Source organism: Mycteria americana, chromosome 1 (assembly GCF_035582795.1).
Source record: "Mycteria americana isolate JAX WOST 10 ecotype Jacksonville Zoo and Gardens chromosome 1, USCA_MyAme_1.0, whole genome shotgun sequence".
NCBI classification, from domain to species: domain Eukaryota; kingdom Metazoa; phylum Chordata; class Aves; order Ciconiiformes; family Ciconiidae; genus Mycteria; species Mycteria americana.
The window spans coordinates 61,494,215-61,508,074 of record NC_134365.1 but is presented as its reverse complement, the minus strand read 5'-3'; the positions used below and the strand labels follow the sequence as shown (position 1 = coordinate 61,508,074).

The following is a 13,860-nucleotide window of genomic DNA, read 5'->3' as shown; positions in this document are numbered from 1 at the left end:
CTGAATTGATCTTGTTTTTCCAGCAGCAAGCCCTCCCAAGATTATTACATTTGATGAATTGATGGCAGCTGCAAGAAATTTGACAGACTTGACTCTAGCTCATGAAATTGCTGTAAATGCAAATTTTTGCATAAAAGATGAAGACTTCCCACGGAACAGGTAAGAGCCTGAATTTTGTGAAAAGCAGCACTGGGGTTAGGAAGAGGGGAGAAATGAATGGAGCAGCAAATTAAAAAAACAAACAAACAAAACACCAAAGCAAAACATCTTGGAGGGCTACAGATTTTTATCCTGCACCTCCAGGAGTCACTGTCAAAGCTGTCTTGCTTGGAACAAGTGTTGCAGTCCAGCTGAGTTGATACACTGTCTTGGAGCATATTGCTCTGTCTTAAGTGTCATATGGAGGATAAAAGGCTAATGCAATATGAATGCCCATAGTGAAGATGAGCAGCGGTCTGTTCTGTGCAGTTCCAAGCCCTGTGGAAATGATGAAATGGTGGCCTTCTATGCAGTTGTATGTAGTATCTCATTGGTGCCACAGTGATAAGAAGATAGAGCTTATCATGAACATAGCTCTAATATTAGCCCCAGAAGAGATGCAGAAATACCTGGAGATCCAGAGGAAGTGAGAAGTAATTTCTCTAATGTAGGTAGCTAAAATGTTCTTGCTTACAGACATGTCTAACTTAAAAATGACCCTGGTCTTTACTTTGAGAAAACTTATGTAAAAAAACAAACAGATTTTTAATTGCACAAGTCCCTTAACTGATAATTGGTTATATGACAGAGAATGGTTTTCAAGAAAGCTTAGTACATAACGTACCAGGTTAGGACAATGAATACGAATTCAATAAGGAAAAAGGAAAGGTAATATCTCTTTACCTACATCTGAATTGCCAGCACCACTTTAAAAAATACAGGTGTGCTAGGAAAGGCTTGTCAGTCTAGGCCACGTTTTGGGAGCTGATGATCCACAGCCCAAGAAAGATATGGTTGCAGGGCACAATAGCTGGTGAGGTGTTGTGTGTTTCCCAACAAGTGATTAGGCTAATCTAAAACACTATTACCAAGGATGAAAGCTAGTTGGGAGTCTTTTCTGTGTCTAATTGACTTATTCCACAGTTTTGCAGGCACAGTGAAACAAATTGTACACAAGGCGTTTTGGGATCATTTGGAATCGGAACTGAATGAAGATCCTCCAGAATATGAACATGCTATCAAGCTCTTTGAGGAAATTAAGGAGGTAACGTTCCTCCCCCGCAGTATTGTTTTGTCAGCTTAGGTCTGAGAGTCTCTTACTTCACTGAAGGGTCTGCTAATTCAGTCAAGCCAACACCTTCAGGTTTTCTTTTAAGATGAAACCATGATTATTCAGAACTGCAATAGGTGTCTATTTATAGTATATTTATATTAACTATTAATATGGCCACGCATGCAGAGTGGCATGTCTACTCAGCTTTCATTGCATGATGGTTAGTTGCAAGTCAGCTCTTTTCTCAGAGCTTCACATCTCTACTAGCCTCTTTCCAGCAACATACTGTGAGCTTAGGGCATGAATAGGAGTATAAACATGACCGCACCTGCCCAAATAGACTTTATTGTTTATGATCATCACACAAGGGAACACACAAACCCTTAATCCTGGCACAATACTAAGTCTTTCAAAATTTTAAGTTAGTAAATGTTTGTTTTACAGGGCAGCCTCCTAGTTTTTGAAAGAGTCTCATTATTGACATGCTTTCTGGTTTATTGGCTTTGACCATTTTTGCAGAACTGTACTGTGATCCTTTTAACAGTCCTTCTTTCCTGCTACTTTAGATAATGTTCAGTCTTAATGTGTCCTTTTATAGTCAGACAGCTAAATACACTTGACACATTAATATTAAAATCTTACTTTGGTGTGTTTACTAAGTGGTTTGGTTTTTATTGATAAGCTTTTCCTTTTTTTTTTTTTTTTTTTCCCTCCTACTTTAGATTCTTCTTTCCTTCCTGACTCCTGGAGCAAACAGGATGCAAAATCAAATTTGTGAAGTTCTAGATACAGATCTTATAAGACAGCAGGCAGAACATAATGCTGTTGATATTCATGGGCTAGCTAACTATATCATCAACACTATGGGAAAGTTATGTGCTCCAATAAGAGACAACGATATAAAACAGTTAAAAGCAACTGACAATATCGTAGAATTACTGAGGTTGGTATTTGGGTGGTTCTTTTAGAGGAAAAACCTCTTCTCTGAAGGAGTACTGGGCAGTGAGGAGGGGGGTGAAGTCTTAAAAAGAAGCCTTAAATTGTGTCAGTTTGCATAACACCTGTTTTCAAACCATAGGAAAACTTTTTCTGTACAGAAGAATTAAAGGGGAGGAGCTATGATACACTGTGACCAGAATATTATGTGTATCTTACTTTTGAATGAAATGGGTAGAATGCCTAGATCAAACACTACCAGCTCTGAATATGTAAGCCACTGAACAACAACAAAAAAAGCACTCTTGCAATAATCTGTGTTTTGGAGACTGCTTTTTCAGTCTTGTTCATCCTTACAAAATTTAAGCAGCACACTTGTACTGTTCCTTCTTGAACTGTTTATTGCATGCTTCCTCTAGAAGGCCAAACTTTGGATTTAAAATCTCTTTAGTAAAGATCTGATTACTTGAACTTGAGTAACACACTTGCATAACAGGGCAGAAACCAGTTTACTGCTCCTTAGGTACACAGAAATATTAAGAGTAAATGATAGTTCTTGTTTTACTGTTTTGTTGCAACTTGGATCAGATACTGGGACCAAAGCAACTGGGTCAGAAGGATTGTTTCTCTTGGTGCAATTAGAGTGACTAAATAGTTACAGTCTGTTAATTTAGGCTGAAACGTACCAATTGATATAGTTCTTGAAAACCCTTCTCTTTCTGTTACAGGGTTGTAGCATTTAGTGATGCTACATATTTGTGCTGTTCTCTGTAATTTACACCAAGCCTTATACACAATACTCCTTCAAATATCCTGGAAGATAGGTAACATATCTGTTGCACTGAAATACCAATGAAGGAGTTTACTTCTCCCAGAGTTGAAATTAAAGTGCTAATGTAGGTGTACCTCACATGTGCTGGTTAAAATCAATAGACTATTGTAACTGTCAAATTTTAAACTCCTCCTTTCAGACAAATATTCCGTGTTTTGGACCTGATGAAAGTGGATATGGCTAATTACACAATTCAAAACCTGAGGCCACACCTTCAGCGTCATTTGGTGGACTACGAAAGAACAAAATTCCAGGAAATTCTTGAAGAAACACCAAGTAGGTATCATGCTATATTTAATTTAAATCTTTCTTTAAAAAGGGGACTATTTAAAGACATGCTATAAAATCTATCAATTGCAGTTAATTTGGAGGAAAACTTCAATTTCTTGTCTGGATCTAACTAATGTAAAAATTCTTTGATAAGCAAGCTACTAATGGGCAATTGCTTAACTTGCTATAAAGTATGTTTATCTGTAATCTGGGATGCTTTCAGACAAATTTGTATTTACTTAAATTGGTTGGTATCTGAAAAACAAACAAACAGTGGCTCTTACTGTCTGGAGGCAGAAGCCCTACATACTGAAAGATGAGACTTTATCTCTTTTGTACGCAGCAAGTCTGTTGTTAGTCTGAAGTAAACATGTAAAACCAGTTAGTGTGCCTGAAAGTTGGAAGGGACAGGATCAATTTTTTTAAGAAACAAAAGGCAGGCTCTGAGGAAAGCTTCTTAGGTGATGCAAAGTCAACTTGATCCACTATTACAGGTTTTGTGTAATATGGCTAAACAGTGTTCAGGAAAATATCTTTTCCAAGAAGAAGAAGTAAACTTACTAACGTCTGGGCCAGGGGCTTCAAAAATGGGAACCCTGAGCCACTGATGGGGCCTGCAGTGTTTATATATGCAGCCTGAGAAAGAACTCTTTAAAAGCATTTCATTTGCTGTTACTACAGTTTATCTCCCTTCACCTCTACTTTCCAGTCCTGTGCCCCAACTACTAAGTGGCCTCCCTGAAAAAGGGAAAAAAATGCTTTGGGAACTCAGACTTTGAGGCTTTTTTTACCCAAAAATCTTGGCTGAAGTCTAACAATTTGTTGTTGGGTTTGTACAAGCTAGCTAGAATATTAAGGTGACCAATGGAAGATGATCAGTGGAAAAAAGCGAGGGAGAGAATTTATGTGTGTGAAGACTCAGTTGTCCACTATGTTTGCTTAGTCTTCAGAAGTTCAATACTCTTGTTTATGTGTACAACTCTTCTCCTCAAGCTGGTGCTTATTTTGATGAAAGCATGCCGTAAATCTGTGCTGATTTGCAATGCTTAGGTGCCCTGGATCTCACAACAGAATGGATAAAGGAATCAATGGAAGATGAGTTGTCATCTATTTCTGATGAATCTTCATCATCCCCTGGTGCTGATAGTAGTTCTAAACCAATTATTAGTCCTACACTGGTGCTAAACAATGGCTACTTGAAACTGTTACAATGGGATTATCACAAAACAATTCCAGAGGTAAGAAGTGTATTTCAGTGTCTTCAGATTTCTGGCTATATGAAAACATTGGTGTAGTATAATAATCCTATTGATGACAATAGGTGAAGTATTCTCTTGCACTTCTTAAATTACTGAATAGTAAATTTTGAATTGGGAGAGTATATGCTAGTCTAGCTTCTGAAATATGAGATGGGCAAGTCAATAACTAGAAAAGAACAACATAAAGGTTGTTTTCTATCTGTCCAGTCATAGCTCACCAGCTCCACCCTAAGAGCAGTCTTGGCCATGGTCAAAGACTGGGCCTTGTACTGACAGCACTTGGCTTTCTGCGTCTTTGAGAGAGCTAACTCTAGCATCCTGTTTTCCTAACAGCAGCAGGAATTGGTAGGATTACTCTTTCTTTAGAACAGAATCGGTAAAAACTCAAAGCCCTCTAAAGTAGACATTTACCCTTTCTCAGTGCATATAAACTGTTGCCTCAAGAATCACTGTTCAGTTTTTCCCTCCAACTCCTGATTACTGACCTCTGCAACTTTCCGTAAAGCCAATTTGAAATTGGCTGTCAGTCAGGGCTAAAATTAGCATCTGCAGTGAGCGCCTTAGCTATACTTAGGGTGGCCTGGCAGAGAATTTGCTAAATACATGGGGATGCTCTTAGTGTTCTCGGTCAGTGGACGGAAGGGAGACCACCTTATTCTTACCTTCCTTCAAACAGTTTTGAGTAAGAGCTACACGTAGGTATCCTCTGGTGGATCTAGTTTGTCATACTATGAAATTACTACCAAACAATTGAATGTTAACACCCCTGTGCTTCTCAGCAGAGGGATTTGGTTAGGATGAACTCTTTCTAACCTAAAATAAGTCACTCCAGCTACATCTTGCTGTAGGAATTACTTACGTTCTTGATATGATCAACTGGCTTTTTTGCCTGTAGCAGGTTATGTATTGCTTGCAGAACCTGCTCCGGTGGTTGAACTGGTGGCTGTCATGCACAGTTGTTCATCACTGTCCATCAGTTACAGATTATGGCATTTTTCAAAGGACAGCTGAATCCAGAAGGCTATTCTGTCTGTAACCTTGATCACTACAATGTCCTCTGGATCCCCTGAGCATTCCACATCATGGGCTGAATTGTTGGTCACAGATTTCTGTCAGCAGTGATGAGGAATAAGATGCAATGTCCTCAGTTTCTTCTGCACTGAAGGCACTACCTTTCTTCCTGCCACAGACTTACTTCTGGTACTCATACATAATGCCACTTTGTGCAATACTACATGTTCAGGGTATTTCAGCTGCTGTCTCTTCTGACTTTGCATATTTGTGATTAAAAATATTAATGCTTCATGACTACATCCTATATCTGTCCTTTTCCCTGCCTCTCTCCCTCCATATTCCTAAATTAGTATTATTGTTTCAATTCTAGACTCTAATAACAGATGAAGTTCGTCTTCAGGAGTTGAGAGAAAAGCTCAATCAATTAAAAATCATAGCTTGTGTTTGTCTCATAACAAACAATACGGTGGGTGCAGCAATTGTAGATGTGCCTGATTTTGCTGACCAACTGAAAAGGATCTCTGTTCCTCTTCTTGAAGGCATGAACAAGAAGTAAGGCCTTGTTTTTATCACTCTGTATTTTTTTTTTAACAGGAAATACCAGGTGGATCTGAAAACCCTTGAAAACAATACAAATGTCATAGCCAGTGCTTGTTAATAATAGATAATTAAAATTTGGTATCTTCCTATATCTATGGTCCCTTTACAGTGTAAGTCTACTGTATGTTAGGTGCATGTTTTCAAAGTTATATTTTAATGAAATCTTAATCTTGATGTTAGTCTACAGAATTTGGAGCCTAGTACTAAAGTTCATTCATATGCTCCTAATACTGGAGAGACTGTGGCAATACATGCACTGAAATGTCTTGCCAGTTGTTTCAAACCTGTAGTAGGTAGTTTAAGCTATTTGGCTGCCTCTTTCTGCTGCCACTTGCACTACAAGCAAGTCTGATGTGATCTGAGAGTGTCATAAAATAGTTTTCCACTCTGCTTTTTCTCATGAACTGTTATGCATGTGGCCCAGGAATACACCTAAGCATAAGGGCAAAATGAACTGATGTCACTGCTGCACACTTGAAATGATTTTTTTTCCCGTTTGAATCACAATGAGGTCCTTATTTTATTGTCCACAGGGAGATTTGTCCTGTATCTGTAGATGTACATAAATCTGCAAAAGCAAAAGATAACTTTTCTAAATTCTCTCATTGCAGAGTTGAAAATAAAAGGGAAAGGAGACAAGTGAGGGGTCACCCTACAACCTGTGCTACAGGAACGACAAAAGTTAATGCTTTTCTATTTCTTTCTTCCAGAACTTTTGATTTGAAGGAGGCTCTGAATGCTATTGGTGTCCAGATTTGCAGCAAAGTGAACAGGTCTCTAACTGAAAGAGGTCTTCCTGCTCTTAATGAAGAAATGCAGAGTAATTTAATGGGTCAAATTGCTCATATTGTTGAGGAGAATAATCCTGTCAGTTCCTTGATTGGTTAGTAAGATAATACATAATTGTCTTATTGTATATGTCTGTATACAAACTTACTCCCAGCAAGCTTAATCAGCTGTCTAATTTTTAAAAGCACTTTCTTACTGCAGTAAAATACTGGGTCAACGAGAAGTAAGGAAATGTTGTTTACCTATAGATGGTGTTCTTGGTATGCTGCAGAGCATGGTTAGTTGCAGCTAGAAATAATTTAGAAAGTGTCTGTACAAACAAGCTTAGAGATGCTAGTATTTTGGAGAAGAATTTAGAAAAATGAGTGCTATGCAGTTTCCCTTCTGTCAGTTCTGGGTTTAAAACCTAGTGTTTTTTCTTTTGGGTCTACTTCATATTAGGTAATGTAACTTCTTGCAGCAGGTTTATGCTGTGTCCACCTTGCAGGAGCCAACTTTAAGAAGCTTTCAGTATTGTTTCCCACTGCAGCACGGGCTTGGGAAAGCGTTGTTACCTACACTTGGATTTTTTGCTGTGCTGATGTGCAGGGTGCTTACAAAATGAGTATGGCTTCATCTTGGGTTTACATTTGTTCTGAGCATGCTTTATATTCCATTTCAGACAAACGAATCCAGTTCTTCATGAGAAGCTTCCTTGCTCTTCCGAGTTTTCAGAAGTGTATGCCTACTATGCCAGGAGGCCTTTCTGTGATTCAGACGGAGATGGAGTTTGTTGGATCTCAGTATGCGAGCATTGTGAACTTCAATAAACAAGTATATGGACCATTCTATGCAAACATACTTAGAAAACTACTTTTTCCTGAGGCACCAGTGGGGAAAGCAGAAACAGAAACACCTGCCAATTAAAAAAAAAAAAAAATGACCTATTTCTGTATCCCTTTTTTTAATTTCCAAGACAGTGATCTGACTTCCCTACTAAGAATAGTCCACTCCAGTGACTATTAATGAGAGATATCTTGTAAAATTTATGCAGATAGTTTCTGAAATTCACTGGAAAGAAATTAATTTCAAGGACATACATATATTTTAATAGACTAAATTTGTTTAATGCATTGTGTCACTTGTAATAGCCAGTGAATTATTAGTTTTCAAGGCAAGCATTGATTATGATTTGCAGTGGGAAAGAGCTGGCAAAGTACTTAACTGTTTTGCCACCATTAAAACATAATGTTATTTTTCAACTTAAATATATTTACATATAGCAATGCAATTACAAAATGAAAAAACAATTGTAGATAAAATGTTCTATGCTTACATTGTATTTTTGTAGAGGAACATCTAATAAAACAATTATGTTTCTGAAAATACTTTTGAAGCAAAAAAGTATAGCATTAACTGCTTTTGTAACCAAAACCAGCTTCATACTAGGCCAAGTTCTGGTAGTCCTGCAATTACTGGAACCAGAACTTAGCCTCTGTTACATTAAGGAATGCCAGTATTATAAGCTGTTTGGAGTATAGCAGTTACAGAAGAAGCGTTCATCACTTAAAGTAGGAATCATTCAGAACTTCTCAACTGTAATTGAGACTAATGATAAACGTCTAAGAAACATGATGTTGGCCGGGGGTGGGTGTGGAGCAAATTTCTGTATATAATGTTTATAAGCATTTTGTTTATCCAGTGGAGGTCATACAGATCTTAAATCTAATCTCTAATATTGTATGTACTGATCTTTGATCTTAATGGGTATTAAGTATTTTTAAGTTAGGTCTTTCTGACCTTTATTCCCAAAAGCACTTGAGAGTGACCTTAGAGAGTACCTTAGCAACTTCCCCTTCTACATTCTGTTGGATGAGGGCATGAGCTTTTCAAAACATATTCTTGGGTCTGAAAGCAAGAACCCAAATAATTAGTCATTCTTGAAAATGTGATTAGATTCACTTTCACTGAGTGTGAGAGAAATACTGCTGCTTTCTTGAAATTCCTTTGGAGTAGGCCCCAATACTTAGTTCCCATTTAAGGCATCAGGAATCTTCCATAAAGAAAATGAATAGGCTTGAAACTGAGAAATGTGGAAGTATACTTCTGTAAGTTTATACAGGCTTTGTTTTGCATATTTCAGATTACTGGGAATAGATACTGCTGGAATACGTATTATAGACATGTTCTTGTCTATGAAATTGAATCAATTTACTTGAAAATGATCTTTTAATATATTGCCATATAATAGTCCTTTTAAAATGTCATATATATATATATAAACTCCATGTGGTACAAGTTATATAGCTTGTTTTTAATATTTTATATTAACAATCTATTTTTATGAAGAGACAAAAAATAGCCCATAAAAGCTTAATGTGTCACACAAATTGTGTATGTACATTACTATGTCTATCATAAAGGTCTAAAAAAACTGGGCATTATTAGCACTGTGGCTTTGTAGTCCATTTTTACAGAACTGTGTACTCTTTTCAGTAAGGGAAATGACTTCTAGTCAGTTGTTCCTCAGTGTCCAAGGACTTTGGCCACATGTACATGATAAGAAAAACTTTCTTCAAAATGCCTTTTTAGAAAAGAAATTTCTTTAGTGCACTTCTGCTCTATCCCTTGTAAAAACATTGCACAAAATGAAGATGAATACATATTTTAAAGGGAACTGTTTCCTGAAGCCTGAAAAACCTGAGAGAAAGGAACTCTTAGAATATAGTAGTTGTGCCACTAGGTAAAACAGGCTTGCTCAGATGAATATGAAATTTTAATATGCAATTCAAAATCATCAAGAGAAGAATGCATTTCAAAAGCAATTATGGGGAATTAAATCTTAGTGATTTGCTGCATCTTTAGAAATACCTGAACTATTTTGAGCTTCAGCCAAAAGAGGATTTTATGAGCATTTGAAGATGATTTATAACATGATTATGAACTTTTTATAATACTTTATATGCATTCTGTTGTAAAAATAAACATCAAACTATAGATCTTCAATGTACTTGGGAAACTGTCGTACTAGCTTCTACCAGTAAATACTCAAAAAATGAGGTTCACTGGGGTTTTTTGGTGATTAAGGTGACTTGCAAAGGGCATTTTACAGCATGGCCTATGTTTCAAGTGATTGTTTCATGTATCTTAATTTTTATTTAATGTTTCAAACATGGACGTTGCATCTGTTTAATGTCTTGTGTTGCATGCTGTTTACGCTACTGTGGCTGAAATGCACTTGCCTCTACTCTGAAGTTGTCCTTGTGAAACAAGATACCATTCTGTAGCAGCTTTCTCTGTTGAAGTACAAATATTTGAGGTTTTGTATGCATTAAATTTTGTTTGTGATACCACTGGTGGTGAAAAGTCATTTATGCAAGCTTTCTTAAATGTAATGGATTGTTAAATGCCGAAGATAAATGACTGCGCTAATAATACGTTGTGACTCTCTTCTTTTTCTGTAACTTCTCAATTGCAGCTGGAGTGTAGAGTAGTGACTTTAATTCAGCTGCACAAATAACATTCAAAACAGTTGCTTGCTTAAATCTGACTTCTTGGGAGAAGGTTGTACTGGGTTTGTGGGGCAAGGTTTTGGTAGCAGGGGGGCTACAGGAGTAGCTTCCATGAGAAGCTGCTAGCAGCTTCCCCTATGTACAACATAGCCAATGCCAGCTGGCTCCAAGATGGACCTGCCGCTGGCCAAAGCTGAGCCCATCAGCAACAGTGATAACTGTGATAACATATTTAAGAAGGGGAAAAAACCGCTGCATAACAGCAGCCAGAAGAGAGGAGTGAGAATATGTGAGAGGAACAACTCCGCACACACCAGGGGCAGTGAAGAAGGAGGGGAGGAGGTGCTCCAGGTGCCAGAGCCAAGATTCCTCTGCAGCCTGTGGTGAAGACCATGGTGAGGCAGGCTGTCCTCCTGCAGCCCACGGAGGTCTACAGTGGAGCAGATATCCACCTGCAGCCCATGTGTTGTCCCAAATCTGGGTTCTTTACCTGGTGTGCAAGAAGCCAAAAAACACACAGAGCCGAGATACTTGTTTATTTTGTGTCTGTGCAGAGATGGGTGCTAGGTGCTAACTCCACAAATCTAGTACACCCTCCTTGCAAAGTTACAACATTTATATATTTTTAGAAAACAAGGTAATGTTATAAATTACATTCTGATTGGTTCATTGTGCTACATACTCATCTTAAAGTTGTATTACTTTTTTATTCAACTATGTGTGCTCGCTAACTTGGGGGGGGGGGGGGGGGCAGCCAAACTTAGATTTCTTCTCCCTAGGGGTGTGTATTTTAACACTATAATTGTATTAAGATGAGGGTACGTTACTTTCGGGTAGTTTGCTTCAGCGACTGGTAGGTTAGCAGATGCTTCCCTTATCTTAGATTTACGATGTTGTCTCTTCAGGGTTGCTGTATTAACTTTTACTAGCTCCATATCAGTTCCTTGCATTCTTTCTCAATCCTCCTTTGGTCATTCGTCATCACATGGAGGACCCCATGCCGGAGCAGGTGGATGTGCCCAAAGGAGGCTGTAACCCTGGGGAGAGCCCGTGCTGGAGCAGGCTCCTGGCAGGACCTGTGGAGAGAGGAGGCCGTGCTGGAGCAGGTTTGCTGGCAGGACTTGTGACTGCGCAGGGGACCTACATTGGAACAGTCCATTCCTGAAGAACTGCAGCCTATGGGAAGGACCCACGTTGGAGCAGTTTGTGAAGAACTGCAGCCTATGGGAAGGACTCACGTTGGAGAAGTTTGTGGAGGACTGTCTCCCATGGGAGGGACCCAACACTGGAGCAGGGGAAGAGCGTGAGGAGTCCTTCCGCTGGGGAGGCAGGAGTGGCAGAGACAACCTGTGATGAACTGACTGCAACCCCCATTCCCCGTCTCCCTGTGCTGCTCGGGCAAGAAGGGGTAGAAAAATTGGCAGTAAAGTTGAGCCTGGGAAGAAGGGAGGGGTGGGTGTTTTAAGATTTGGGTTTATTTCTCATTACCCTACTCTGATTCGATTGGTAATAAATTAAATTTATTTCCCTGAGTTGAGTCTGTTTTGCTTATGATGGTAATTGCTGAGTGACCTCCCCGTCCATACCTCGACCCACGAGCCTTTCGTTATATTTTCTCTCCCCTGTCCAACTGAGGAGGGGAAGGGATAGAGCGGCTTTGGTGGGCACCTGGCATCCAACCAGGGTCAACCCACCACAAAGGTGATTTGTATACTTGATCGTAGCCCTGCTCTTGGGAATGATTAAATAGATAGGAGTCTCCAGACTGGAAGATGTTGGGGGGGGACAGCTATGCCAGATCTCCAGAGTGGTGAGTGGCAATAAAGACAGGAGAGTAAGAAGTGGTTTGCTGTCCTTTTGGCTGCAAGAACAAGGAGCATTGAAGAAAGGTGGTCAGTTTAAAACAACTGAATGGTTTTATTCACAACCATGTGTAGATAAGCTGTGGAACACCTTGCCCAGAATCTGGCACTATTAGAAGTTTTTTGGTTGCAGGAGAATTGGACAACATGTAGCTGATGGATATTCTTTTTTCCTTCTATGATTTTTAATTAAAGGTGACCGATGGCTCCATATTCCTCCCCTTTTAGTAGCATTATGCAGAATAACTGCACAATTCAGCCAGTCTTGAAGTGCTAGATGCACTGCACGTGTCTGGGTGAAATGCACTGAGAAAATGCTGAAAACATGATGTTTCTTGAACTTTTGGTATTTCTAAAATGACTACCACTCAGTCATGCTTGGATTTTGATCTTTTTTAATCCGTGATTTTTTTTAATCCCTCTGTGAACAATTTACAATAGCCCCAAGGCAAAGTTACACTAAAGAATACCTGAAAAACACACAGTACTGAATTTTCAAATCTGTAAAATCAGAAAAATTTGCTTCTAATAAACACCTTTTTTTCTTTTTTTCCCCCCAGTTTGGAGTAAACATATAGCTGAAAGCTTGTGCTATCTGATAGAGCTTAGGTTTCCTGTAAATTATAATTTAAAAAAATGGGCAAAGAACTTAACCAACTCTAATAGGTGCTTGGTTTAGAAAGGTAAGAAGGAACTCCTAATCCTCTAACTCCCACTTTTAATTTATTATAGTTTTCTATTGTGGAAGTAACCATGATTTCCGATTACATACTAACCATGGCTAACAGACCAGGTCGCAGGGTAATGGGTCATTAGACTGAAATAGTTGCTTGGTGAGCATGTAGCTAGTTAGATGGAAGGCCGTGCAGGATGTTGTAGGATTGCCATGTATTAAACAAACTCTCCAGGCTGACTGTCTGCTTTAGGCAGGAAACTAAATGGAAGTGGTCTGAAATGTTGCTAGTCCCATGTTTAACCTGGGCCTTCACGTCCGGGATGCATGGAGCCCAGACCAAACTCAGTGAACTTTATTCATGCAGAATCTGAGCCAGAACAGATGTGCATAAATACTATTTTCACACTCTGCTTTTAAACGTACTTAGCAATTATTATGTGTGAACTGGCAAAAACTTACTGCCACAGGAATTTGGAAAGATCACTAATGTTTCTTGTTTAATCTTAAACCGGGGAAGATGAATAGCCCCTATTTGGGATTTTGGTGTCTCTATAGCACCGACGCTTGCAAAGAAAAAAAAAAAGCCGGTTGGAGGTGATCCAGCTACAGCATTCAACACTAAGATTGGAAAAAAACAATAATAGTGCTAAAAGCTTATGCTCCACGTTGCTTTGCATGCTAAAAATTGTAAAAAATCAGTTTGTACCCTAATTGCTCTGTGCCCTCCTCTGTCACCTCCGCCTGCCTGCTCCTGGGCCTTCAGCTGCCGGCAGGGGATGGGTCTGTCTGTCTGTGTCTGTGTGTCTCTGCACTCACCCCCCACCAGGGCTCCAGGGGTCCGGAACCTTCAGGCGCCGCGCCGGTGCGGCGGGAGGACGC

The 13,860-nt window shown here is 39.1% G+C and overlaps 1 protein-coding gene across 6 annotated transcripts in view; it reads left to right on the top strand.

Annotated features, from left to right (window-relative positions):
- The window catches only part of TCP11L2 (t-complex 11 like 2), a 68,999-nt gene extending 58,718 nt beyond the window's left edge, over positions 1-10,281 (top strand). For 4 of the 6 annotated variants that reach the window (XM_075501996.1, XM_075501978.1, XM_075501987.1 and 1 more), the window contains 8 exons: positions 24-159; positions 1,123-1,243; positions 1,975-2,195; positions 3,160-3,296; positions 4,341-4,528; positions 5,934-6,115; positions 6,874-7,046; positions 7,614-10,281. In XM_075501996.1, the coding sequence (XP_075358111.1) occupies positions 24-159; positions 1,123-1,243; positions 1,975-2,195; positions 3,160-3,296; positions 4,341-4,528; positions 5,934-6,115; positions 6,874-7,046; positions 7,614-7,858 (1,403 nt within the window). In that variant the 3' untranslated portion in view covers positions 7,859-10,281. The remainder of the gene's footprint in view (positions 1-23; positions 160-1,122; positions 1,244-1,974; positions 2,196-3,159; positions 3,297-4,340; positions 4,529-5,933; positions 6,116-6,873; positions 7,047-7,613) is intronic. The other 2 variants (XM_075502000.1, XM_075502017.1) reach the window with 1 other exon arrangement.
- The last annotated feature ends 3,579 nt before the right edge of the window (positions 10,282-13,860 follow it).